Below are 25,969 nucleotides of genomic sequence, written 5' to 3' on the forward strand. Positions count from 1 at the left end.
TTGTCCCAGACTTGTTTTTGCACCAGTGCGTTTTATAAAACCTCTAAAATATTGCTTTACCTGAGGTTAGCAACTTTTCTAACTAATCTCATACGCTCTACGTGGACAGCAAATAACAGTTACAAACTTAAGTACTATTTTACAAATTACATGTGGGCAAAAAAGTGATAAATGGTGCGATACGATAGATACAATAGATACAATATACTTTATTGTTCCCTGAGGGCCCATTAGTCTGGAAAATGTCCCGCTGGACTAAAAGTCCATTTTTGTCGACAGCCCGTTATCCCACAAAGAAACGCCCATTGCTCTGAAGTCTAGCTTCTCCAAAAATAAACTCCCTGCAGTTAGTTTCAGTTTCCCAATGGCGTTTGAGCCACCAATCCTAGATGTTTTTACTGACCCTTAGAGGTGTTTCCAGCGCTGTTTGAGCACCAAACTCAGGTGTTTTTACCAACCCTTTGTGCCGTTTCCCAGTAGCATTTGAGCCACTGAACCCAGGTGTTTTTACAGACCCTTAGAGGTGTTTCCCAGCAGCATTTGAGGACTTAATGTGGATGTTTTTACCAACCCTTAGCATCATTTCCCAGCAGCGTTTGACCCACAGACCTGGGAGTTTTTCTCTGACCTGTCCCTGCTTTTCCAGTGACTTTTGTGCCACTAAACATGGTGCTTTAAGCCAAAACATGTTCTTTTCCTCACCTTTACCAGGTGGATTTTGTACCTAAACCTAATTTCAAGATCAACACAGCGATTTGTTGTGTCGATTGAATCGTCCAACTGCAAGGAGTGTGCATTTTTGGAGAAACGTAACTTCACAACAATGGACGTTTGATTTGGGGATGAAGAACTGTCAGAGAAATGGGCTGTCTGACTAGTAGGACATTTTTAGGACTAACAAGGCTTTAGAACAATTGACAGTCCCCACATTTTGCACTGACTTTCCGAAGTGATGTTCCGATTTGGTGGAGACAATCACATAATTTTTCCAGTCAACTAATTTTTTCATAATATTCAGACACCACATGAATGCAACATAATCGTGTGTTATTGCACCAATCAGAGGTCTGTCATTCTGACCAGACCATTACCTTGTGATAACGACATCACCTCGCCCTCATTTGGAAAATCACGTCTCCTTTTCTTTATAACTGTGATTCATATGACTCTGTTGATCGTAAGACTTTAACAACCCCACTTGAAAACAGACTCAGTGATAACTGTGAGGAATTCTCTGCTGGTGAAGTAACTGCAGCCTTGTACTTTGGACTTTTACCAGCTTCTCTTTTATAGAGAGCACTGACGTTACCCAGCTAGCTGCGACACAGTGTGAACAACTCTGTTTTAAAGTCACACTGTAGGTGCTGCAGAATGAACAGTAAGGGGGAATTAGCATCTTTTATGAATGATGTTTTTGTCTCCTGTGACTGTCTGTTCTGTGACGTGCTTTGTTGAGAGTAAGTGTTTTGGACTGTAAGATGATCATCAGCTGCTAACAAATGCTTCTCAAATCTAAGACTCCATGTCCCATGAAACCTGTTGAATCTTTCTTTTGTTATAAGGCATCACAGACTTATTTAAAGTCCAAATTTGCTTGCTGCTGCAGTTCAACCCATGCAGCTTTATCTGTGCGTTGTTGGTTTTCACCTCTGAGAGCAGGAGCAGGCAGAGCACAGCTGTTATTCTACTGTGGCTGCAGATTAAAATGGAAAAGCTCAGAGCCAACAGAAGATAGAGTGACATTAATATTAATCCATAAATGCAAATCTCAGTCCAATACACAGATGAGTGGTGCCTGGAAGCGGGTGAAATGTTCATGCTTCAGCTTAGTGCCGCTCTACTGCTGATCTACATGGAGCAGCATTGTGCAGTGTGACTGATAGGTACAAGGTGAATATACACAGTGACAGTGAGATGAACCATCGGCTGATCCACTGTGACACAGTAAATATGAAGGAAAAGAAGGAGGTCTTGTTTAGTTGATTTGAATTGAATTGGCAATTTGATCGTGTCCTGCTGTTTTCAGTTTGACTCAAACGAAGTTGGTTTTCTGAGCACATCTAAAGGCAGAGTTCACAAGTTGTGATGTGTTTGCTGATGTTTCCGTAATGGTGAAAGCTGTGGACGTTTCTTGGTGGATGAAAAGGTTTTATATTGTTATTTTAGTTGTATAGACGTGTTCTTCGTAAATTTAGGTCCCGTTTATACGATTTCAACTGAAAACGGTAAACTTTAGTTGCGTTTTGGCCGATCGTTTACACGACAGCGGCGTTTTGGGTGCCTGAAAACGCAACATTTTGAAAACAGGTTCCAGAGTGCAATGTTTTGGAAACGGCAGCGTCTCCGTTGTCATGTAAACTTGCAATATGCAGTTCCTCTGAAAACGGAGACTTTTCGCACATGCGCATTACGGTTCCAGTCACTAGGCATGCCGACCGTCACAACAACAATGCCGAGCTCTGTTTGCGCTGCTCACCCTGTTGATTTGAAGTGAAGTGTAGATCTGTTACTGTAGCAACTCCACCTCGTCGTCCTTCCAGACAAAGTTATCCGTGCGTGCTTTCGCCATTGTGTCTTCTTTGTTTTGGTTTGTAATAATCGTGTTGTAGCAAAGAGGAAGGCGCTTCAGCGCAGGCGCATGGCGTCATGCCGTGGCGTTGCTTTGCAAATTTACACTGCCACCCATTGGGCCTGGCGTGCATACTACAGCGTTTCCAGTAGATTTTGCGGCTCCGTGTGATCGTTTCAATAACATCGTCATATAAACGCAGAAGTTTTTTAAAACACAAAGGACAGACTTTTCCATTTTAAGAGAAACTGCTGCCGTCTAAACAGGGCCTTATATGTCTGAGGGAAATTTTGATACTCCCAACAACCTCATCTCTCTGTCATTATGCCTTTGTATTTCCTGCCTTGGTGACAGTAGTGTCCAGTTGCTGTTGCCTAGGTGTGGTGCTCTTACACTTTAACCACTTGAATGCCAAACATACGGTGTACACGGCTTCCCATGTGGTAACCAAGATCTCACAAGTTCCATCTGAAGGTAGCGATCATCCCCTAGAAGACATTCAAGGTATGAAGAATGAAGAGAGAACCTGAGAAACTCCAACCCTGCTCACTGTTGCTCCTCCGAACACCTCGCCAATTGTTGTTGTAGAACAGGTGTGATTGTTGGGTTTGGAAAGTTATGGAAAATGGTTGGGAAAAGGGTCTATTTCTGATCCACATGTGCAGAGGTACTTTTGCAAACAGGGTTTTTCCTCCTTCGTTCTCGAAAAATCCTGTCCACACAAGCACTGTTTAAAGAAATCTCTGTCCAAATGAAAATGCAAAAACACAATTGAAGCACTGTCACGAGTGTGCCAACCTATAGGTGGCAATATTACTGTGACCCTTAAGCCAGGCAAAGACGAAGATGTTGGCCAATCAGAAGACTGAAACCTGGAGCAGCCTTGCATTGATTTACATGTTGCAAATATTTTTATTTTATTTATTTATTTATTTATTTTGGCAGTTTGTCTTAATTTTTGGTGCTCAGTGTCGTGGTGTGACTCATCAGCATTTCTGCACTGTACTTTCCAAAATTCACCTGTCAGTCAACAGTTGGCTTCACTGTTTAACTGATGCCATAATGTGAATCTTCTGTCTCAGATCTGTGTTAGTTTGAGTGCTCTTTAATTTTCAAGATAATTCTGCGTTCTCAGCGTTTACACAGTTGATCCTGGAAACCACATTAGTGCATGTTTTTTGACTTTTCTTGCTCTTTTTCAGTGACTTCGCTTTCCCATTGTCAAACAGCACAGCAATTATTATCAGCGGTGTCATCACTGAGCAGCAGACTGGATGCAGGGTGGTGAAGTGCACAGCAATTACTGGCACATATCTGGCAAAAAACAGGACAGTGAGTTTAAACTGATGACTGATAATAACCTGTTTGGTGACCGTAATGCACTCTGAGTTCTGCAAGTTCATAAAATCCACGAGATCAGAGCAAACTGAGCTGAACTGAGTGAAGCTGAGTGACAGTGGACTGTTGTCTTGGAGCCAGATGGGTTAAACCTGTCGGGTGGGGGTAGAGGTGACTTATCCTCTATGGGAATGACTGACTTAGATCTGCCATATGGTGGCTGTTTGGTGACTGTGGCTACTCTGTTGCTCCTTAGCCTCTGTTTATCTCCCTTATTTTAGCAAGTTCATCTTAATAACGGTTTGTTTTAAGACTCTCTGACTGTTATAAATGATAGTTTAACCTACAGCTACAGTTATAGCTATAGCCAGACCTATCTCCACACTTTGTTTCAGCGTTTTGCATGAAAAAACAACAGCCTCAGAGCTAGTAACCTGCACTCTAGACGTCTTCATACTGTTTTCTGTGGCCCTTTCTTTTGCAGGGATTTGACCACGTTAACGCCAGAGCTCACCCTCCCGACACTATTTTGCAAGAGCACCGTCGCTGCATCCTGGGCGTAGAGCCGCCCAAGACAATTGTAATTGGTTTAAAGCAGGGGTGTCAAACTCATTTTAGTTAATGGGCCACATGCAACCAACTGTGATCTCAAGTGGACTGGACCAGTAAAACCTTACATAATAACCCACAAATAACATGCCCTTCAAATGTTTCCCTTTTTTAGTGTAAAGAGGAAGTACATTCTGAAAACGTTTATCCATTTACAAATCAAATGAACTGTACGTTTTTCCACGTTCAGTCAGTCGTCTATTCACTTTCATTACGTGTGACTTTTTTCATCGTTTCTCACTAAAGTGGAAGCTGTTGAAAAAGACAGGTTGAGTCATCCGCTGCCTTACAAACCTGAAAACCCAAATCTCCAGTCAAAGCAAAAACTGACAGAGAGCGACGAGGCAGACGAGGGTGAGAGTCTTCATCATGACTGACAGGTTGTTAGTTCAAAGATGTGCCCTCTGTCTTACACAATAGAAAGGGGACCGGGGTGGAGAGGGAGCGGGACACACAATAGTGGATTTACCCTCGTCTCCCCTCCCCTCAGCTGCCCCCCCCCCCCTCTGCCCCCTCAGGGACTGACCAGCATAACGAGGCTAAGCCTGTTAATGAGCCGCTGCTGAGGCACGAGCCTCGTGTCTGTGATGGAATGTGCCGTTGTCACACTGTTGATTTAGATTTTATAACACCACAGCTACAGACAATAACCATTTCGGTTGGTGTTCTGGTTCATCCCAGAGGCGGTGGAGGGGGTCGGGGTTAGGGCTCTGTGCAGGCTGGCCAATTCTCTATTTGTGAAAAACGTTCGTGCACAGGGGCCAAGATGACGACACAAAAACTGTTGTCTGAAATACTGTTGCTACTGTAGCATTAACATTTCTTTTCATTAGGGGCCCAAACCAGGAGAAACAGCTCCTGATCAAAGTTTATAGACAGCCGTGAATATCTCTAACCTATTAGCGCTTCACTGAATATGTTTTGTCATATTATAATGATCATCTTGGGAGCCAAAACCTACAGTGGGAGTTGAGGCTCAGGATCTGCTTTGGAGTGGAGGGGGTGAAAAGCCTCTAAGCTGATAAACATGGGGAGTCTTCACAAGCTGCTTAGCACGATCAGGGAACCATTTTACTATTGTCACGTCCATGCTCTTCACCTCGAAACCATCGGAGCAGTTTCAGGATCAGAACTTTAAGTGTTTATTCATTAATGATCAGCTTTACTATAACATGTTCCTGAATCTGAGCATTGTGTGTGTGTGTGTGTGGTGGGTAAAAAGTAAAGACACAGCTAAAAGTAGCTTTGTAGATCACTGGGCTCCAGCCCTCACTTAACCCTCCTGTAGCCTAATCCACCCGCACGCTGAGAGAAGACACACCCCAACTCTTTGAGCCAATGAAACACGTGCTGCAGGAGGCTGGTTAGAATTAAGGTGCTGAGTACACCTGCACTCTGTTTTCAGTGGTCCGACTCAGTAAATATTGAACCTTTGCATCACCAAAGCAGAGATGCCTGAATATGCAGTACCATTTATAGCCACTAGGTGCAAAAACAGTCTCAGGCTGTATTAAGTTAATTCATGAAGTCTCAAACAAACCCTCCCGAAACATTTCATTATTTAAACTTTAGTATTTTTCAATTTGGACCCTATTTTTCCATGTCTCTGTGTCTAAATGACTAATGGGAATAACATTTTTTGAAACTAGGCCAGTACTGAACGAGTGCCAGGTTGCAAAATAACCAATCAGGGCATTTGTGCGCCATCAATTGACTTACTTACTCCTCTTTATTGTCTATGGGACCTAAGTCTTCAATGAGCTATTTCCATTGCATTCAATCCTTGGCAGCATTTTGTGTCTCACCCCATGACAGGTTTATCTTTTCCAGTGTCACAGTTCTGCACCAGGTGGTTTTGGGCCATTTCATGTTTGTTTTTTTTTTTGTTTTTTTTTCTGGTGGTGTCCATCTCAAGGCAACTCTCGTGATGTGACCCTGTTCTGTTCTTAGAACATGCCATCAAACGTTTGTGTGATTTCCTTGATGATGCTCCAGCTATCTGTTTTCTTGTACAGTTGAAGGTTGGAGATTTTGTTTGGCCAGAAGTGACAACATTATGGAAAGGATCCCTACAGAGATAGACCTTTTGTTAAGGAGTATAATCGTTGTTGTTTAACCAGAAACAGCCCCGAAATTGCCATTGCCAAACCCACCAGACTCCATTTAAATAAACACAAATTTTAGCGTGTATAGAGGCAGCATATTTTCAAATCTAAATGGGTAAAATGATGGTTTATTTCAACCAAATCAGAGTTGGTGATTGTTGGAACAGCCAAAAGACAAAACAAGACAGCTTTGGTGAGTTTAATTTTGTTTCTGTCAGCTTTTAATATTGTGTGTGCTTTATAACGATAAAATTACTGTTTATTTAAATGGAGTCTGGTGGGTTAAGCAATGGCGATTTTGGGGCTGTTTCTGGTTAAACAAAAAGGATCTAACTCTTCAACAAAAATGTTTCTCTGTAGGGATCCTTTCCATAAATTGTCAGACACTTTGAATAATAATTTGGTTCTGTTAGTGGCAAAAACAAGTACTTTCAGGCTGCAGCAGTCTTGCTCTTTACTGGACCTATTCAAAAAATGTGTTACACACAAAAACACTGGAAAGTTTGATCCAGGTTGAAAGATACCCAGGTCACGTTTAAAGTACACATCTCTCAATCTTAACCCTGTCTCCATGTCACTATTTCTTTCCATCATTAATCCTCTTCTTCTGCACAACATAAAATGAAGTAGTTTACTTCACAGACCTGAATGAGTCAGTGTTTTCGTTGCCACAGTCCTGCAGCACTGAGTCACACGTTTTGATAAGCACTGATGGAGCTGAAGAGGAGCTGATTCAGAGTCAGTGATGACTGACCCTCAGCCTTTGTCTGCGTCCTGCCCAGCTAAGTTACAGCAGATGACTGCTGAGGTTTGACTTGTAGAGGGATTAGATGCGTTGACACTGGCCCGCTGCTCGCCTTTGTCCCCCAGAACAAACCGGGTGCTCCGTCACCCAGCCCAGCAGCTGCCGTCTGCTGACACGAGCCTTTGTGCCGACGGGCCCTCAGCCTCAGGGGCCACCATCCTCTCTCCTCATTGTCTGAATAAGATGCACGCGAGGCAGATGTTTGTCTTTAAAAAGCAATGTCTCTGCTCTCCAGCCTCCTCCGTCTCAGTCTGCGTCTCCTCACACCTGGTGCAGCAAATCTCCTGCTTTCACTGTCACACAGCGTGTTTTTGTTTCTAAACTATGGTTAATCGAGTCGTTAATTTCAAGTGGAGCTTTTACATGTTATTTAGTGTCATGTTCTGTGGCAGTTTAATACTGACATTAAAACAACACAGTGCTTAATTACGACTGCTCGGCTCTCTTTTCAAGTCGTAGATCTGGTCGTCATGGTGATGATGGTGCACTTCTCATGACGCTGGCTTGGCTCGCTTAATGCAGTGGTTTGTTGTGTTTGAACACAGGACTGTGAGAAGATGGAGTTTCAGCAAATCATTGAAGCGAGCAGTTTTCTGCTGAGAGTAATGCAACAAGAGTGGTGATGTCACTGCAGCAAATGTCATGGGACATTTAGGCAGCAAAACTAAAAGCTGTAGTTATAAACTTGACAGAGGAAACAGAACTAAACTTTTAGCTTCTGAAATAATCAGTGAAGTTACGCTGCTCCTCCTGTGTAAATGCGCACAGCGTCTCTCTTAATGGGAAGTCAGACAGTAGCTCTGCTCTGATCTCTGCTTTGTTCACATTTTATAGAATGTCATTAATATTTCCCTCATTAATGATGTATTATTTCACCCAATTGCAACCTAGACTCACAAGTCAGTCTTTAGATGCTTTGCTTAACTAAAGACTGATGACTTTCTCCCTGATTTTGTGTTTAGATGGGCGGATACAATTTCAGAGTTTAAAAAAACTCCCTACATTGCAGAACCAATAGTAAATCCGCAGGGTTGTCCTTCGGTGGCTCACTGAACTCTTGTGCTCGTAAACATAGTCGGACTGCGTTAAAAGTTTTAAACAAAGTCACTGTAAGTCCTTCATTTCCACAATCTTGTGGACTGAGCACACGTTTGATAAAACGGAGGTAAATCTCTCGGCATCCATTTTCAAGCTCGGACGAGAAAAGCGGGAGCGCACATTTCCGAGAGGGTGTGTCCTTTTAAAAAATGCAAGAGGCGTTGCTTTGTTGCCAGACGTTTTCTCTGTGTATGTGCATGCAGGTGTGTGCCTGTGTGTAACAAGCAGAGTGTCCACAGGTTAAGAACCCCCCTACAGTATGTAGGAACATTTTACTATCTTAATGATGCACCCCATAGCAGAATACTGTGCCATTCTGACTTTAGACCAGGCACAACTGCTTTCAGCTGTGAAGCGAAGTTACGCTGCTCCTAGTGTGTAAATGTGCGCAGCGTCTCTCTTAATGGGGAGTCGTACAGCATCTCTGCTCTGCTCTGATCTCTGCTATGTTCACATTATGCAGAATGTCCTTGATATCTTTTCTCATTAATGATGTACTGTTTCACCCACCTGCCACCCATCTGCGCATCCCAGGGTGTGTAACAGGCAGGGTGCACACACCCTGAACCCGCCTATGAAGGTGCATCTTTCTATCTGAATAATGCGCCTTTCAACAACAGGAAAATACTCATTTATAAACATTGTGTACGCACAAAATGAGGCCTGAAAGATGTGTATGCGACTTCCCAAGCAAAGGTTGTGATCTATAAAAACAGACTTGACGGGAGAAACTTTGACCCATACTTACAAACATGTTGGAGACAGTTAACTGGTGACACAGTTGGTGAGGTGGAAGCCTGATTGTGAAAATATTTTTTGGCGCACGCCTTTTTTGGCTTTTGTCCGTACGTAAAATTTTATTATGGATCCTATGCACTGTTTTATAAATGAGACTCGAGGTTTTTGTTGGTCAATGGCACAATCGCTTTCTGCTGCTTCAAAATAGTAACACACCAACAATGCACCTGAACACACCTCATTTTAAGCCCTGCACACCCATGGGCAAACAGATGGGTGCAAGCAATTTGGCTCCCCACACAACGTGGGTGCTGAGATAATGTCAACTGCATTGGTCTGAAACCAGAAAAGGTAGCTGTGCTGCACTTTGCACGGCTTTGTCCCAGGTGTAAGATAGGGCAGCAGAATTCTCTATTAGACGATGACACTAGTGACGATGATGATGAAATGTATGAGGTGATTCACTGTGAGAAGTTTTAGAATCACGGCGGTAATTATTTAAGCAGTACATGCAGCCTGTGAGGGAACAAAAACACTCCTCCTTAATATCATTACTTTTCAACTCGCTGCTGTTTTACAGACGTGCAGCCGCTCCGTCTCTCGCACCAGGTGCCAAACATCACATGATCATGAAGCCATTACTGTAACAGACAGTCGAAGGCGGCCGTGATATGTATCCCATGTCTGAAAAGGGGCTTCAGATTTACGTTTTCTTTCTCTGTACTCGTGTGTAGTTCTTCCCTCTCCTCCTCCACCTGTTGTGGCCCTTACCAGTTTTCATCATTCAGCCCTGTAATATACGACTCGCTCATAGAGCGCTGAACCCCAGGCTGGGGTAATTGAAATGGAAGACAGTGGCAGATGGAGGTTTTTCCAGACTGAGGTTCCCCGCTGGGTCTGTCTGTGTCAGCCCTGTTGGCGGTAATGTCCGAGGTTGTATCCCGTAAACAGTAACAGCGATCGACAGCTGCACCTGTAATCTGCTCAAGACCTGACTGACTTTAATGGGCTTCTGTTTCTTTGTTCCTGCTCGTTGGCTTGTTGTTGTTTGTTGTTGCAGGGTGGTGTAAAGTGATAATACTGTTTCACAGATTGGCTTGTTTCCAACCTAAATCGGTTCCACTCTGAAGTGCCTCAAAGACGATCTTTGGTCCTGCTGAGTTGAAGTTGCGTATGAAACGTACAAACGTATTTGTGGTTTGTAGAAACGTACAATTCCAACTTTTTCTTCTGGTGCCTGGGCTGGAGCTAAAGCTTTATTTCAATCAGGAGAGATTCACTTTTATAGTAAAAAGAATATTTATCAACATGTGCACATGAGAATGAAAAATGTGGATGATTTGGCGATTAGTCCCCATCAAGATGGTATGATAAAAGGAGGGTGATGAATCCATAGTTGAATAGGGAACCACCCTCGGTCTAGACGTTGGTGGTGGTAGAGGTGGTGAAGATAAGATGAGAGGAAGATGGAGAAGTGCTGATGTTCTGGATGAGTAGAGGAATGAACCTTTGTTGAGCTCGTCCTGGACTCTGGATATGATGGCTGCAGGTGAACGGGGTGAATTTGTAGGCACTGGGCCTGGGAAGTCCTTGAAAAGTTCTTGAATTTGATGTTGCAGAAGGTGTGGGAACCCTGCTTTACATTCTCAAGATTAACCAACTAACGGAACAAAAAATTCATTTGTATATTTCAAAAAGGAAAGAGGTGGAGAATGACGTGGAACATTTCAGACTAGATAATAAATATATTTGTTGTAGAAACACAAGAATAAATAATGAAAATAATTTAGTCATAGTCAGTTAGCTCCTGATGCTGTGTAACCCTGAGTGAACCTGTTACTGCGTCCAGATGTTTGGAAAGAGGGGAGGAGGAGGAGGAGGAGACAGACTGCAGAGAGAGAGGGGAGGGATGGAGGAGGTGGAGGGGGGGTAGTGCTTGCCAGCGGATGAGCCATCATCATGGAGTAGCCTCCTCACCAGCCCGTAAGTACCTTTCTCCCTCATCGCGCCCCGGTGCACCCGGCTAGCACGAGGCTGAGGAGGCAGGCGGGTGAAAGGGGAGCCGATCGGGTGTTGTGTTGTGATAAAGAGGAGGAGGAGGAGGAGAAGGAGGTGGATGAGACACGAAGAGCAAGAGCGAAGGGGGATGGGCTGGGCTTTGTCGGTGCAGGCATGTAGACAGGCAGACGCATGCAGAGTCATTCAGAGCAAATTCAGTGGAGAACACAGCTCGAGTCGTCGCGTGTGTGTGTTGGTATTTAGGAGGCAGCTTGGACAGCAGATGTGTGTGTGTGTGTGTGTGTGTGTGTGTGTGTGTGTGTGTGGATGCATTGAGCCTATAGATGTCCATCAGTGATCGCAGTAGCATGCTTTTGATGTCACTGATGTTGCTCTCCGCCCCTCCATGTACTGCCACGTCCTCACACACTGTGGAGACATGCATCCTCGAGCTCACACCTGCATGCACGTACACAAACACATACACATGCATGCAGATGCATCAGGAGCCAAAAACAGGACAGGAACAGCCAGGAACAGGAACATCACCCCCTACAGTCTCTGCTGTTGCAGCGTCAGCATCTGACTGTTTAATTTCCTGTCTGATAGTTTTCCGTGTGTGGCCAGAAATCACAGCTAAACGCAGCTTCAGTGACGACTGGATGTCAGCTGCTTGTTGCTGCTTTGTTTCATCAGTCAGGTGCACTGGCTTAGATCAACACTGGGCACCTTAAATAGTTTCTGAACCAGCATAAAACATTACATTTGAGTTATCAGTGGTAATATCAATAGAACATCACCATGAACTTGTGAAGTGATTGTAATGTGTTTGTTTGTGGCGCAGTCTGTCTGCACAACCTGCTGCCTCCTGTATCATTTCGTAGCCTCTAACTGAATCTCTGTGGTTTGGAGTTTAGTTTCTCTCCTGCGTCCTGTTTTTACTTTAGACATCTGCTTTATTTTACTGTTTCATGTTTGCTATCAGCCGTATTGGAAGTTGTGTGAAGCTGCTGCTTGAAAGCTCGACATTTCCTTATTTTGCTGCTTCACAATAAAAGTTTATACCCAACGAAATAACGGGGGATTTTTATTGTGAGGAATCTATGATCAATGAAATGTGTTTAACACTGAATTAGTGGCTTTTCTTCAAGTAAGACAAGTCGAAAATGGGTGTCTGTGCGTGTCCACTCTAAATTCAGAGGTTTTACGGGTCTGTGAATGCAGAAACTCTTTCATGAGTACTTTCTCCTCAGCAGCAGATTGTGTAGTTTGAGTCGTGGGGGGACATCAGATCGATGGATGAAAGGAGCAGAGAGGCGAGTGGAGGCAAAGTTTTAGACTCAGCGCACTTGCTCCATTTGTGCCCAGAGTACACCGTACACTGAGAGTGTGGAGCAATGAATAACTTAACAGTATATATTCCAACAGCGCTCCTAATGTTGGTCCAGCTCCAAAAATAAATCAATATTTGGCACCAGGTGTTGATATATCGTGCTGGGCCTCCACAAATAAATGAATGTGTGGGAAACCCTGTCCACAGCTGAAATGTGATTGTCAGTGTGATTTCCACGTTACACTAGTCACCTATCACTAGTGTCACATTCAGAATGACCAGCGACATATTTTGTTCAGGGCAACGATGGCACAGGCAGACTGAACTCTGGATGTGTCTACAGTGCAGTCTGATCCCCCCATCAAACACCCCCTCCCCCCGTTCTCTCACACACACGCATGTACACACACTCTGATCAGAGAGGTGGATTTTGGATGCATGCTCTCACCGGCTGCAGTCACATGACGGTGCAGTGTCACCCTCTCTGCATTGTGTTGGTTAGTGACCTGACCTGAGAGCTGAACTGGAATGCAGCCTCTCTCCCAGACACCACCCAGCTCCCAGTCAGATGTAGGTCAGCCCATAGCTCTGCTATAATGCCTCCTGTTGTGTCATACGTGAGAATGATAGCAGCTCTTCTCAGACACCGCGACGAGCCGCCACAGTGATAATCTGTGGCAAAGAGCCGAGTGTAGTGCTAACAATGGCAGGGTGATGGGTGTGATTCTGAGTACGGACTGCCAAATGTAAGGTTGTCCTCCCGCTGCATGTCAGAGTCCCAACTCTGATTATTTATGTGTTTGAACAGTGCAAAGATGCACAGAGTTGACCTGTCGATGTCAGAGACCATGCTTTAAATAAAAGGGGATTAATATCTGCAAAGATTGAGAACATATGCAGAAAATGCGTCTTAACCTTCGCTTGCAAGAGAGATGAAAATTGAAGCGATTTAGCCGAAGAAACATTTCGAATAATTTGATAATAGAGTTGTCACAACCCAGGAGGACTTTTGTATGATACTGGAATCATGTACAAAGTTCAGACCAGTTTTATAGGAAATGAAGACCAGAAGAACAAAACCAGTTGACCAATCTCAGCTTTGATGATCTTTGACCAGCGGAACTCAAGGGACACCTTCTGTAACGTGACATCTCTCTCTCCGCAGGGTGAGGAAGCTGAAGGAGACGCTGGTGACGGTGCAGCAGCTCGACAAGAACATGAGCAACCTGCGGACATGGCTGTCTCGCATCGAGGCGGAGCTGGCCAAGCCGGTGGTCTACAACGTCTGCCACAGCGATGAGATTCAGAGGAAACTTGCTGAGCAGCAGGTGGGTGAAGACAAACAGTTCTGTTTGAGCAGCTTATTATTCAATCATGAAAGTGTGTACAAAGTTTTAAAGTGGTCACATATCTAGTAAGGGAAAAAGTGAGGTCAGATGGGCTGTGGTTCCATACAGAAGCAAATTGGGAGAGGTTTTTTCAGGTGGCCAGTTCTGCATATAGAAATTAGCTAAAGGAGTACTTAAGCCTCCAAATAACTATTTGTATATCAGTTACTCAGCCTGTCTTACACTGAATTTGTAAGTAAAATTTTGTTTTTTTCGCACGCCTTCAAAGTGAACGAAAAATCCAAAAAAAGGAGAAAATTCTTGATGAATTGTTGATGATTGATGATTAACAACAGCAAAACTACACTGCTCAAAGAAATCAAGGGAACCCTTAAAACACACATCAGATCTTGATGAATGAATTATTCAAGTTGAAAATCTTTACTGACGTACACTGTGCAATTTGTTGAGAACAAAATGGCATAACTACGGTCAATGAAAACCAAAATCATCAGCCCACTGAGGGCTGGATTCAAAATCACACCGAAAATCAAACAAAAAAATTGAAATCACAGGCTGATCCAACTGGGACGGACACTGTGGAGCATGTGCCGAGTGCCTCAGCTAGTTAGGAAACAAGAGGTTGGGCACTGGGCGCTACTCTTGTGCCTACTATGTACCAACTTTTAAAGGTGCAGAGGCAAGTTGCGTCAGAGGTTGCTAAACAACCACAACCAGCACTGTATCATGCCCTACGTACCAGAAATCCTGAGTGCAGAGCTGATCTTCTTCCAGACGTTGTTTTGTAAGAGTGCATTAGGCCAAAAATATTGTCCTTGGGACGGCGTCGCTTTGGCGTTTGAGCATGTCTGCTGCACGTCTACATTGAAAACACTTATTTGAGGGCACAAAAAACACGGCATGTGTCCGGCCCCTTAGTCCAACTTTGAGAAGTTTGATTTGGTCGATTTCAGTCAGACTAACTTGTTTGAATGTGTTTTAAAAGTCCTGTTTTAGTCGGACAAACACAATAAATTGATTTCCTCTGATGTCATGTAAACGTACTGAATGTTAGGTGAGCACTTCAAAGTTTCCTGCCTCTGTCTCACTTCTCCGTCAGCATCAGATTGACAGATGCTAAATGGTTTATTATGTTTAGAGTTATTCACCGAACCAAACTGACAGAGTTCAGGAACAAAGGTACAATAAATAAGCATAACAGGAGACTCTGGTGTGTCTTTGTGAAGGGATGATGAGACTTATGAGTTAAAGAAAACTTTAAATGGTAATTCACAGCGGTAGCAAATATGGAACAGCACCTCCTCCCACCTGACACCTCCATCTAACCACTGAGCTCAGACATCCTCCAGGTGAAAACAGGCTTAAAAAGCTTTACGATGGCTCAGGGCAGAGTGGAGACTCCACTTAAAGGGGAGACATGGCAGGGAAGTACCTTACTCACACACTAGTGATGCACGCCGGCTTTTAAACCCTTTGTGTTTCGGCCACCCTGTAGTGGTTCACGGCATAATAACAGAGGAGCAGCGTAATGTGTGCTGCTAAGTAAAATCTCAGCAAGCTGCAGGACAGAGGGGTGTTTGTGAAGGAGGAAGCTGTCACACTGGGCTGAGAGATGGTAAATGGACTGAGAGCTCGGCCTCAGACTGCAGCCCAAAGAAAGAAAATGGACTTGTGCTACTTCACTGAGAGGAGAAAGGTTTGGGGTGTGAGAGGAGGTGGAGGGGTGGAAAGGGTTAGAAAGAGAAATATTCAGACAGAAGAAAAATGAGATTTGATCTTTTGGCAGGTTTTCTACTTCACCAGTATCAGACTGTGTCAAATGTAAAGCAGGATTTATACTTCTGCGTCGAATTGACGCCATACCTACGCTACGTCATACCCTACAGCATAGCCTGACATGCACCTCCCCGGGAATGTAACTACACTTCGGGGTGACACAGACCTCCTGTCTATTTCTGTAAGCTGAAACCATTTCCCTCAGTGGAAACAAAGCTTTGATTTACTTTAATTTCACAGATAAGAAACAATAAATTATGAAGACAATAAAGCCTAAAAATAGCATTTTAAGTCTTGTGTGTGATTTATCCTGGCTTCATATGAGCAGAGGCTAATTTATACAATGTAAAATGCCATAGGCTGGCGCTAATAACGATAGAATGTTATATTTGTTTGGAAAACGTGTTTAGTATAAGACAGTTGTTTTGTCAGTGAACCTTGTGAGTTGTAATTGAGCTGAATTTTGTAACGTTACCTTTGTTAAATGTTGCTGTTGTCCCTGTCTTCATATGAGTAGAGGAAAAGTCAGCTAGCTGCTGGGCTAATTTATACAATGTAAAATGCTATAGGCTTATGCTAATAACATTAGCATGTTGTATTTGTTTGGAAAATGTGTCCAGATAAAGACAAGTGTTTGTCTGTGAATGCTGCGAGTTATAGTGAAGCTGATTTGTGTACTTGTGTTTGACATTGTCTCTGTTAAGCCATGTTTAATGTGGGTTTAATGTGTGTTTAATGTGAGTTTAATGTGTGTTTTGAATCAACTAAACTAAACAGCACTTTACTTCACAATGGCGTAGGCCACGTGTGTCGGCTACGGCAGTATAAATCCACCTTAAAAGTGAGAAATAATGACCTCATGTACCTACATAAGATTACACCACAGCAACATATCAACAAGGACAGTACTGTCAGAAAAAAAACACCAAAAAGTCTCTCAAACTGCCATCAGCGTAAAGGCCTCTTTCTATTACACAAGACTTTTAGGGCCAGGCATAAGTTGAAAAAAAAAGATAAGAGGGAAATTTTAATTTTCACTTTACTGTTTACTTGAATGAGAAAGTGCGTAGGGACTTTTGACTGGCTCTCTACATTTGAATTTAATGGCATAAAAATGCATCTCTCACACAGAAAGTGTGCGGGGCACCTTGTTCTCATGACAACAAAATTGGTCAGATGCTCATTTGTTGAAGGCACTGATGATTTCCTGCTAATCATTTTCTCTCCTCTCCAAAACACTTAACACGTGTGCAACGAGGGTTTTGACAGAAAAATAAAATTCACCTGAAATCTTGAGCAGCCTGTCTGACTTTGGACAGAGACATATCTGAGGAAAGAATACATGTCTGGAGAAAGAAATGGTCCGTGAAAGAGAGAGGGAGAGACGTGTGACGGACATGCAAAAAAGAAAACACGAGTGAACTGGTAAAAAGTGAGGAAGAAGCACAGCAGAGAGCTGCGCCGGCTGAAAGAGACGGCGCCTCAGAAAAGGCTGCAGCTCTCTCCATTAGAGGATGAAGGATGGCTGAAATGACTCCTGTGTGGATGGGCTCTTTAAGCTTTCATCTGTCTCCATGGCAACCCAGAGAGTGGTAACTTTGAACAACAAAAGTGCTGTCAGTCTTCAGAAGGAGCTACGTACCAATTCCCTCTCACCAAAGAAGTCCCAATGTGTTGTTGAAGTCCTGTAATGATCTCAGAGCTCTGTGGACGACTGACAGTGAAAACCATCAGCACATTAGAAGTTAATGTTTGTTAAGTCTTGTTGTTTCCCTGTTTCACTCCACTGCTGCTTTTAGGAATGACTGTTGTTCTGAACATCATCTGTTGCACTCAGGAACAAATGCTTGTCTAAATTATAGTTGGGTTTTTTTTGGGCAGCTGAAAACTATTACTGTATTCTTCTAAGCATCTTGTTGTATCAATGTGTAAATGAGCTGCATGTGAGTCCATGTGACTGAAGTGTATCTGTGCTGTTTGACCTGCAGGATCTGCAGCGGGACATCGAGCAGCACACAGAGAGCGTGGCGTCGGTGCTGACGCTCTGTGACGTCCTGCTCCACGATGCAGATGCCTGCGGCAGCGACTCGGAGAACGACTCCATCCAGCAGACCACCCGCAGCCTGGACCGACGCTGGAGGAACATATGTGCCATGTCCATGGAGAGGAGGATGAGGTGAGCAGTCAGATGCAGCGTTAATGTTTAATTAGGGTCTAAAAATAAAGTGAAATCTCCTGATGATGTCTTTATAATGTCAGGTTTGGTCATAACAGAAAAATAAGACCTGACATGGTGACCTAATCAGGGTGTTTACAGGTCCTTAAAAAGTCTTAAATGGAAATTTCGGTTTATTTCAACCTGTCTCCTATCGTCCTAAATTTGTTTCAAGTGACTAGTGAAATAAAAATAATAGTTAGCATGTTAGCCGTTAGTCTAGATACAGCCGGGGTGCATAGTAGCGTCAGACCTGTTAAAACGTAAGTGAACGGGCAACCTTCAAGTGCAAAGTTAGTCCACTAAACAAGCTTTTTTTCCCACAAAGACCGCCTCATATCGTTAGGATAAATGTCAGAGAACATATAGAAAACCACATGTAAACGTGTTGTCTTACCTTACCGGTGTGCTGCCATGTTTGTTTATCCCTCTAGCTCTGCTTTCCAAAGCGCGGAACAAGCAGTGATCTCATAGCGTGCCTGAACAAGCAGCAACAGCTGGAAGGCAGAACTGGACAGTAGCCTGAAAACTTCATTCATTTATTTTATGAAAGATTTATAGAATAATGGCTGACTTTTTGCCAGACTTCAACTTTGTGGAGGAGGAATTTGATTTTGCAGAGTTTGATGGCCGCCCTTATTTATTTGAGCCAGAATACACTGACGAAGAGCTTCGTGAAACTGAAGAACAGAGGAGGAGAGAGAGAGAGAGGTGCAACAGGTAGAGGACGAGAGAGGAGGAATGGCTGCTGCAAGGCTGTGTAGCTCTGGAGATTGGTGGTGTACCTGTGAATGCTGTGCCCCAGTGCCCACAGAAGAGGAATGCCTCTGTTGCAAGGAATGGGACCGGTTGCAGCCTTATTTTCAAGGTCTGGATGTGACCGAGGACGAGACATCTCCACCTGGAGTAGTATCCAGCTGGGCTTTATCTAGAGCTATAGAAATTTCAGGCACGATCGCTGCTTGCTCTTGCGATATTTCGGCTGCGCTTTGGAAAGCAGAGCTAAATGTAAACAAACATGGCAGCACACCGGTAAGGTAAGACAACACGTTTACATGTGGTTTTCTATATGTTCTCTGACATTTATCCTAACGATATGAGGCGGTCTTTGTGGAAAAAAAGCTTGTTTAGTGGACTAACTTTGCACTTGAAGGTTGCCCGTTCACTTACGTTTTAACAGGTCTGACGCTACTATGCGCCCCGGCTGTATCTAGGCTAACGGCTAACATGCTAACTATTATTTTTATTTCACTAGTCACTTGAAACAAATTTAGGACGATAGGAGACAGGTTGAAATAAACCGAAATTTCCCTTTAAAATGTCTTAAATTAAGTCTCCTAAAATAAGGCCTTAAATTGTCTTTCATTTAGATTTGATGGGTCTTAAATATTTTCGGTCCTATGACTGTAAATTTCTCCAAATTTCATATAAGATGGTATAAAAAGGTCTTAAAAAGTCTTAAATTTAACTTGGTTATATTTATATAGACACTTGTTAATACTCCTACACAAAGTAAACATACATAAATTTATATAGAACTTAAGTGATCAGTCAGTCGATCTTTATACTGCATGTTTCATGAAGAACAGTTGACACAGAAACATATTTTTAAATGAATGTATTTAAATGAACTGTCTCAGCTGCTCACTTGACCTTTGTCATCACACAAAAAAAATTAAATGACTGATTGATTCCAGGATTGAGGAGACGTGGCGTCTGTGGTGTAAGTTCCTGGACGACTTCTCTCGCTTTGAAGACTGGCTGAAGACAGCTGAGCTCACCGCAGCGAGCCCAGACTCTTCTGACGTCCTCTACACCAGCGCCAAGGAGGAGCTCAAGAAGTTTGAGGTCAGGGGACAAATCTCTCTCGCTCTTTTTTTTTTTTCTTTAAATTTATTATTCTTCCAAACTTTAAACTTTGGCAGAATACAGGAAAAAAAGACCATAAATTAACATGAAGACCAGTTACATGTCCGTTCACTTTACATAAATGATTTGATGTTTGTCCTGATGACGATGGTACAGAAAGAACATATTCATTAAAATCAGAAGAGTTTATCTGGTTGCTAACCTGCTCTGTAAATTCTAGTTTTTAGCTTGATGGTGGCACTAACAGTGTCCGCCACCTTAAAAACTCATCCTCTGGGGGGCATGAGTGTAAATGTAACAGTAAACTCACTATTAGATTCAAATTATTTGTGTACGCATGACGTTTTGACCGGATGTTGGCACCAGGGGAAAGGTTCAGGGAATAAACAAAGATTTTTGGGTCCTTGCTAGTTGCCATTATGTTGTCAGGTGTCAGGTGCAGGTGCGCCTGACTTTTAAAGGGAATAGGATTCAAATAAACACAAGAAGTTTGTGCTCTAATAATAATAAAAAAAAAAAAAAGGGATCAGCGCTCAGTGAATAATCCTCCTAAGCCCTACGATAAGCTATTATGGCAAGGCTTAACTATACAGACCCGTGAGCAGTGATAACTAGCATGTCTTTGGGGTCATCGGGTGGGAACCTCCTTTCACCGGTGTTTCGTCTAGTTAGTCCCACGACACCTCCAGGAGGCTAGACAGTGATCTCTGGCGTCCCAGAGACACTCCCCTAATGCCAGGTCTCACTGCTCCCCACACCAACCCAACAACCTCCTTTACCTTACCTATACTACCACAGAGGAGGTAGACCCAGGGAAGGAAGCCTTGTTAGGCTATCACACTCCCCCGCCGGGTTAGGCTGTACAGTCTACCTCCCCAGGACGAGCCCTCACAACAATGACACCTCCAGGAGGCTGGACAGTGATCTCAGCCCAAACAGCACTGCCAACTTCAACCAAACCCAGGCTCCGTTTATGCGAGCTCCAGGCAGAAGCAATGCTGATACTACCTTTACTAGCACATTCACCATACTCTATTTCACACGCTACATAGCATAACTCCAATGTAAGCTAAAGTTAAAGGAGATAAATGAACTCACAGGATCAGCAAACACACTCACTTTGCAGCATGGTCTCAAACAAAATGGATTCAAATAGGCCACTCCCACACTTAAATAACCTTCCTCTTCCTGGATTTCCTTCTTACTTACACATGGCTTTCTCAGCCCAAACAGCACTGCCATCTTCAACCAAACCCAGGCTCCATACATGCGAGCTCCAGGCAGAAGCAATGCTGATACTAGCTTTCCTGTCACATTCACCATACTCTATTTCACACACTACATAGCATAACTACAATATAAGCTAAAGTTAAAGGACTTACAGGATCAGCAAGCACACTCACCTTGCCGCATGGCCTCAAACAAAATGGATTCCAATAGGCCACTCCCACACTTAAATACTTCCTCTTCCTGGATTTCTCCTGACAGGAAGTGGATCTCTCCACCTGATCTCAAGGAGTTATGTGCCCTGCTTAGTAGTTCCCCCTGCTGGCCCCCAGCTGACATTATTTCTTCTGTAATAGATAAACTGGCTGCATTTAATTGCTTCATCTGACATTTCCCTCACTGTCTTCCTCAAATTCTGTCCCCGCACTCCGAGTTCCCCCAGGAGTGAGACAGTTGATCTTGCTATGAATCCCCTACACCCCACTTCCACTGGACAAATCCTAGTCTTCCATCCTCGCTGCTCAGCTTCTGCTCCTAAGTCTGCATATCTAAGCTTTTTTCTTTCATAGGCTTCTTCCACTGAGTCTTCCCAAGGAACTGTCAGCTCAATGAAATAAACTATCTGTTGACTCACTGACCACAACACTAAGTCAGGCCTCTGCCTGGTACAGACTATTTCCTGAGGAACAACAAGCTTTCCCCCTAAATCTACTTGCATTTCCCAATCACAAGCACCTTCTAGGCGGCCACACCCTTGCCTCCTCACTAACTTATCCCTTCTGTATTTCTCTCCCTCACGGACAAACTGAATTACTAAGCCCCTATCCTTAACACCTTCTGAATTCACCTGTCTTCGTTTCCTTTCGATGCCTGCAGCTAAACATTTCAACACCTGATTATGTCGCCATGTATATCGGCCTTGTGACAAGCCAACTTTACAGCCTGACAAAATATGCTTTAAAGTTGCGGTACGTGAACACAATGGGCATGATGGGTCCTCATTTACCCACAGTTTTAGGTTCTGGGGGGTTGGTAACACATCGTATGTAGCCCCTACCAGGAATCTAATACGATTCTCCTCCATACTCCACAGGTCCCTCCAACTAAGCTTCCTCTTCTCTACACTTTCCCAATTCAACCACTGTCCCTGTTTAGCCTGGGCCACTACCTTTGCACCCCTTACTATCTCTTCCTGTCTGCGTAGCTGTTCTACAACCAGCTTTCTTTTATCTTTGAGGCCTGCTGTATTCCATACCGGTTTGCCTGAGCCAAGCCCCAGGCCTCCCCGGCCAAACTGAACATTACCTACAATCTCTGCATGTCTAAGAGCTGCCTCTGCCTCCTGAACTGCCGATCTTGGGTTCCACTTCCTCCCCTTGGTTGGATTTGGAACCACACTCCTAACTACCACGTCCTTACTCCCACATAACAAGAGCTCTGTCCTGACCTTGGTACATTTAAATTCCTCTGTTAAACTAGATACTGGCAGCTGAAGTATCCCTTTTCCATACAATGCAACACTACTTAGGCACCTAGGAGCGCCCAACCACTTCCTAATATAGGAGCTAACCGACCTTTCCATTCTCTCCACAACAGATATTGGAATTTCATAAACTGACAATGGCCACATTAACCTAGGATATAGCCCAAATTGCAAACACCACAACTTCAACTTTCCTGGAAGTTCTGATTTATCTATTCTATCCAATCCTTCAGCCACATCTTTTCTAAATTTCACCACCTGTTCCTTATCATTCAACTCTACATTGTAGCACCTACCTAAGCTCTTTACTGACTTTTCCCTAATTGTTGGGATGTCCTCATCATCTATGACAAACTTCCTATCACTTAACTTCCCTCTACATATCGAGATGCTTCTAGATTTACTAGGCTTGATTTTCAGGATGACAGGAGATTGGTTGTATAATTTTTACACCCAAAACACACCTGTGATTAATTAAGGGACTGAATACAACCCCTTTGCCCCTTGTGCCTCACTTTGCGCTCAGATTATGCACCGTTTGACGAGCAGATGTGGAGCTGGACTCTCCCTATATGCTCTCATGCCATGCACTTTAGACCATGTTATAGATTGTTTAAACAGAGCCCTAGGATTCATCCTCTGGGTACAATAAATGAAGTAGTCCAGTAGTTGCAACATTTTGCCTGGACCAAAATGTTCTACAGGGTAAATTAAAGGACCAACATCACCATCCAATAATTTGTTGGAGAACAAATTGAGAAAAATGAAATTAGAAAGTAAGAAAAGTGAGTATTAATTCTACTGATGTAGTCTTTTAAAGCCCCTCTTCAGATCATAAAACTGAGGCAGATATGTAATTTATGATTCTAGATTTTATAAATACCATCTTTTTATTTGCAAATGTTGACAAGCACAAAGTAAAGTAAACATGTACTCAGACTAATATTTTTTATTCTGACTTGACTTAATGTCGTAAAACAAAGAAACAACAAACAGAAATTCAGCACTGCTCTTTTTTCCATTTTAATATCAGTCAGCTGTGTCTTTTTGTTTTCTTTCCTCTTAAAATGAGCCCAAAGTGAAATATTTTCCATCTTCGCACAGCAGCATTTGGACTCATATGTTCCACAACAGGCCAGTGGAAGTGTCCAACATCTGGGACCAGTTTGCTGTTGTTTACTTTGTCAGAAAATAAAATGATAGAAATGCACCGCAGCTTTGGAAGATGGAGTTCAGCACTAACAGAGATCTGTGTCTCACTCTGCTGTTTCAAACACTCATCTTACACACCACATGTCCCAGTGTGGCTGCAGCGTCAGGTTCAGGTGTATTGTGCTGCCCTGACACTCGGAGGTAACCTCTGATGTGTCAGTCTGGATTTAGAAACACAGATTAGCATTTGGTAATCTGGACTCTGCCAAAGGGCCCTCATCACCACGGCAACAGGGATCCAGTATAGATGGTGGTGATATTTAAACACACTTCATCCTTCGGAGGACCAGTGACCTACATACTGGCCATCAGAGACGTGTAATGGAAGCTGTGGGAGCGTAATGGTTAGAGTCAACTTCAAATCCATAAAGTGACTGGGAGAGGTTGTTAATCCTGCGGAGCAGCTGCTGGTGGAGGCCTGATGTGTGTGACTCTGTCAGACTGTAGACTGACTTTATTTAAATGTTAGAAAAAGAGCATGTGTACTTTGTTTTTGGTTTTATCCTCCCTTCCTTCCTTTTTTTATCCCTCCCTTCCCAAAAATCCAGACTTGGCCCTCGATCATAGCCTTTGGTTGGCTGCTGGACTTTTAAGTTCAAAATCTGATGTTGCATTAATTTAAAACGTATTTATGTACATAAATCAGTCACTCAATTAGTCATTCAAGCTCCAATCAGAGACGTTTTATGTTGGATGAGAAGTGTTTCACAAGTGGGAGCAATCCTACGGTGGCCAACAAGGGCAAATGTGCAACAATGACCAGAAACATTTCCACAAGGAGAAACATGCTGCAGCTTCAGAAATGATGCCAGTTAAAACATGGTGTCTGCAGGGTCTAAATCAAATGTTGGAAAATGAAGGCCCTTAAAAAGTATTTAAAAGTCTTAATTGCAATTTTATGAAGTATTAAATTTTCTTGGCATTCAAACTTGGACAAAAAGTATCCATGAATGTATAACTTATTTTCCTCCTCGTGACTATCACAAACGGTGTGTAGGTAGACACACTCGGACTGCCGCTCGGGCCGTGCGCGTACCTGTGCGACATCACGCGACGACGAAACAGAGGAGCAAAAGACAATAAAAAATCCTTCTCATCTTATCTGAGTTCTGTTGTATGTTTGTGCTCCATAGATTAAATTGCAAACTACAACTGTTTATTAAGTTAAAGACGCGTTGCTGCTAACGACAGCTTAAAGTGGCGATGAGGTCTTAAGGTTTTTTTGGAAGGTCTTAAAAATGTCTTCAAAAGGTATTGAAATTAACCTCAGGATTCCTGCATATACCCTGTAACAGATACATATGAAAAGTCAAAATAAATACAACAATGGAAACATGCTGCAAATGAAAAAATCTGCTTCAGAAAATCAAAACAAAAAAAGTCACAACAAACGTTGCAAATACAGAAACCATGCAAAGTCACAAACATACAAAGCCTGAAAACAAATATGTTTTTGTTCCCGTTATACATTTTGTTCTATTTATTTTGGATTTTCAGAAGCTTTTTTTTTAATTTGCATTGCTTCTGGAGCTGCAGCACGTTTCTCCAAATGGAAATGTTTTCGGCCGTTGAATGTTCAATCCAGGGTGCCACATCTGGAAATCTAAAATGCCTCTTAAGGAGAAACTTGTGTAAATCTCTCACACAACACCAACTGAAAATAATTACGTGACCTCTTGAAAACTTCAACAGAAGACTTTTTCATTTGTACTCATATTTCCGTTCTCCTCTCAGGCGTTCCAGCGGCAGGTTCACGAGCGTCTGACACAGCTGGAGCTGGTGAACAAACAGTATCGCCGTCTGGCCCGGGAGAACCGAACTGATGCTGCCAGCAAACTTAAAGTCATGGTCCATGAGGGAAACCAGAGGTGGGACAGCCTGCAGAGGAGGGTGGCCTCTGTTCTGCGCAGACTCAAGGTGAGACGAGGAGGAGATCTTACACTACAGCATATATTTACAGCTGTGTTGGAAGCTTCCTCAAACAGCAGCTAAAGATTGATAAATCAGCAGCAACAAACATGAAATTGAAAACAAATGAGTGAGATCAACTGTCAGAGAGTAAACATCAGCATGTGTCGGCCCTCTGCAGCTGATCTGTGGAGCATCTCCCCGCTCTCAGCTCTAAGCCGTCAGGATTTAGGTCACCTCTCAGACGGTGACGAGGCACGAGGCGTCACGTTGGCAGGAAGCCGTTTGCATGGCGGCATGTGGCGTTGAGCAGATGGAGGATGTTTATGTTGCTTTA

General features: G+C 43.3%; 1 protein-coding gene across 1 annotated transcript in view; it reads left to right on the forward strand.

Moving 5' to 3' along the window:
- syne2b (spectrin repeat containing, nuclear envelope 2b) overlaps positions 1–25,969 on the forward strand; it is a 220,340-nt gene that overhangs the window by 174,390 nt on the left and 19,981 nt on the right. Inside the window, exons 114-117 of the mRNA XM_078175419.1 lie at positions 13,759–13,921; positions 17,707–17,894; positions 19,631–19,781; positions 25,459–25,641. Of these exons, the coding sequence (XP_078031545.1) occupies positions 13,759–13,921; positions 17,707–17,894; positions 19,631–19,781; positions 25,459–25,641 (685 nt within the window). The remainder of the gene's footprint in view (positions 1–13,758; positions 13,922–17,706; positions 17,895–19,630; positions 19,782–25,458; positions 25,642–25,969) is intronic.

The sequence above is a fragment of the Epinephelus lanceolatus genome, chromosome 15 (genome assembly GCF_041903045.1).
Source record: "Epinephelus lanceolatus isolate andai-2023 chromosome 15, ASM4190304v1, whole genome shotgun sequence".
In the NCBI taxonomy this organism is placed as follows: Eukaryota; Metazoa; Chordata; class Actinopteri; order Perciformes; family Serranidae; genus Epinephelus; species Epinephelus lanceolatus.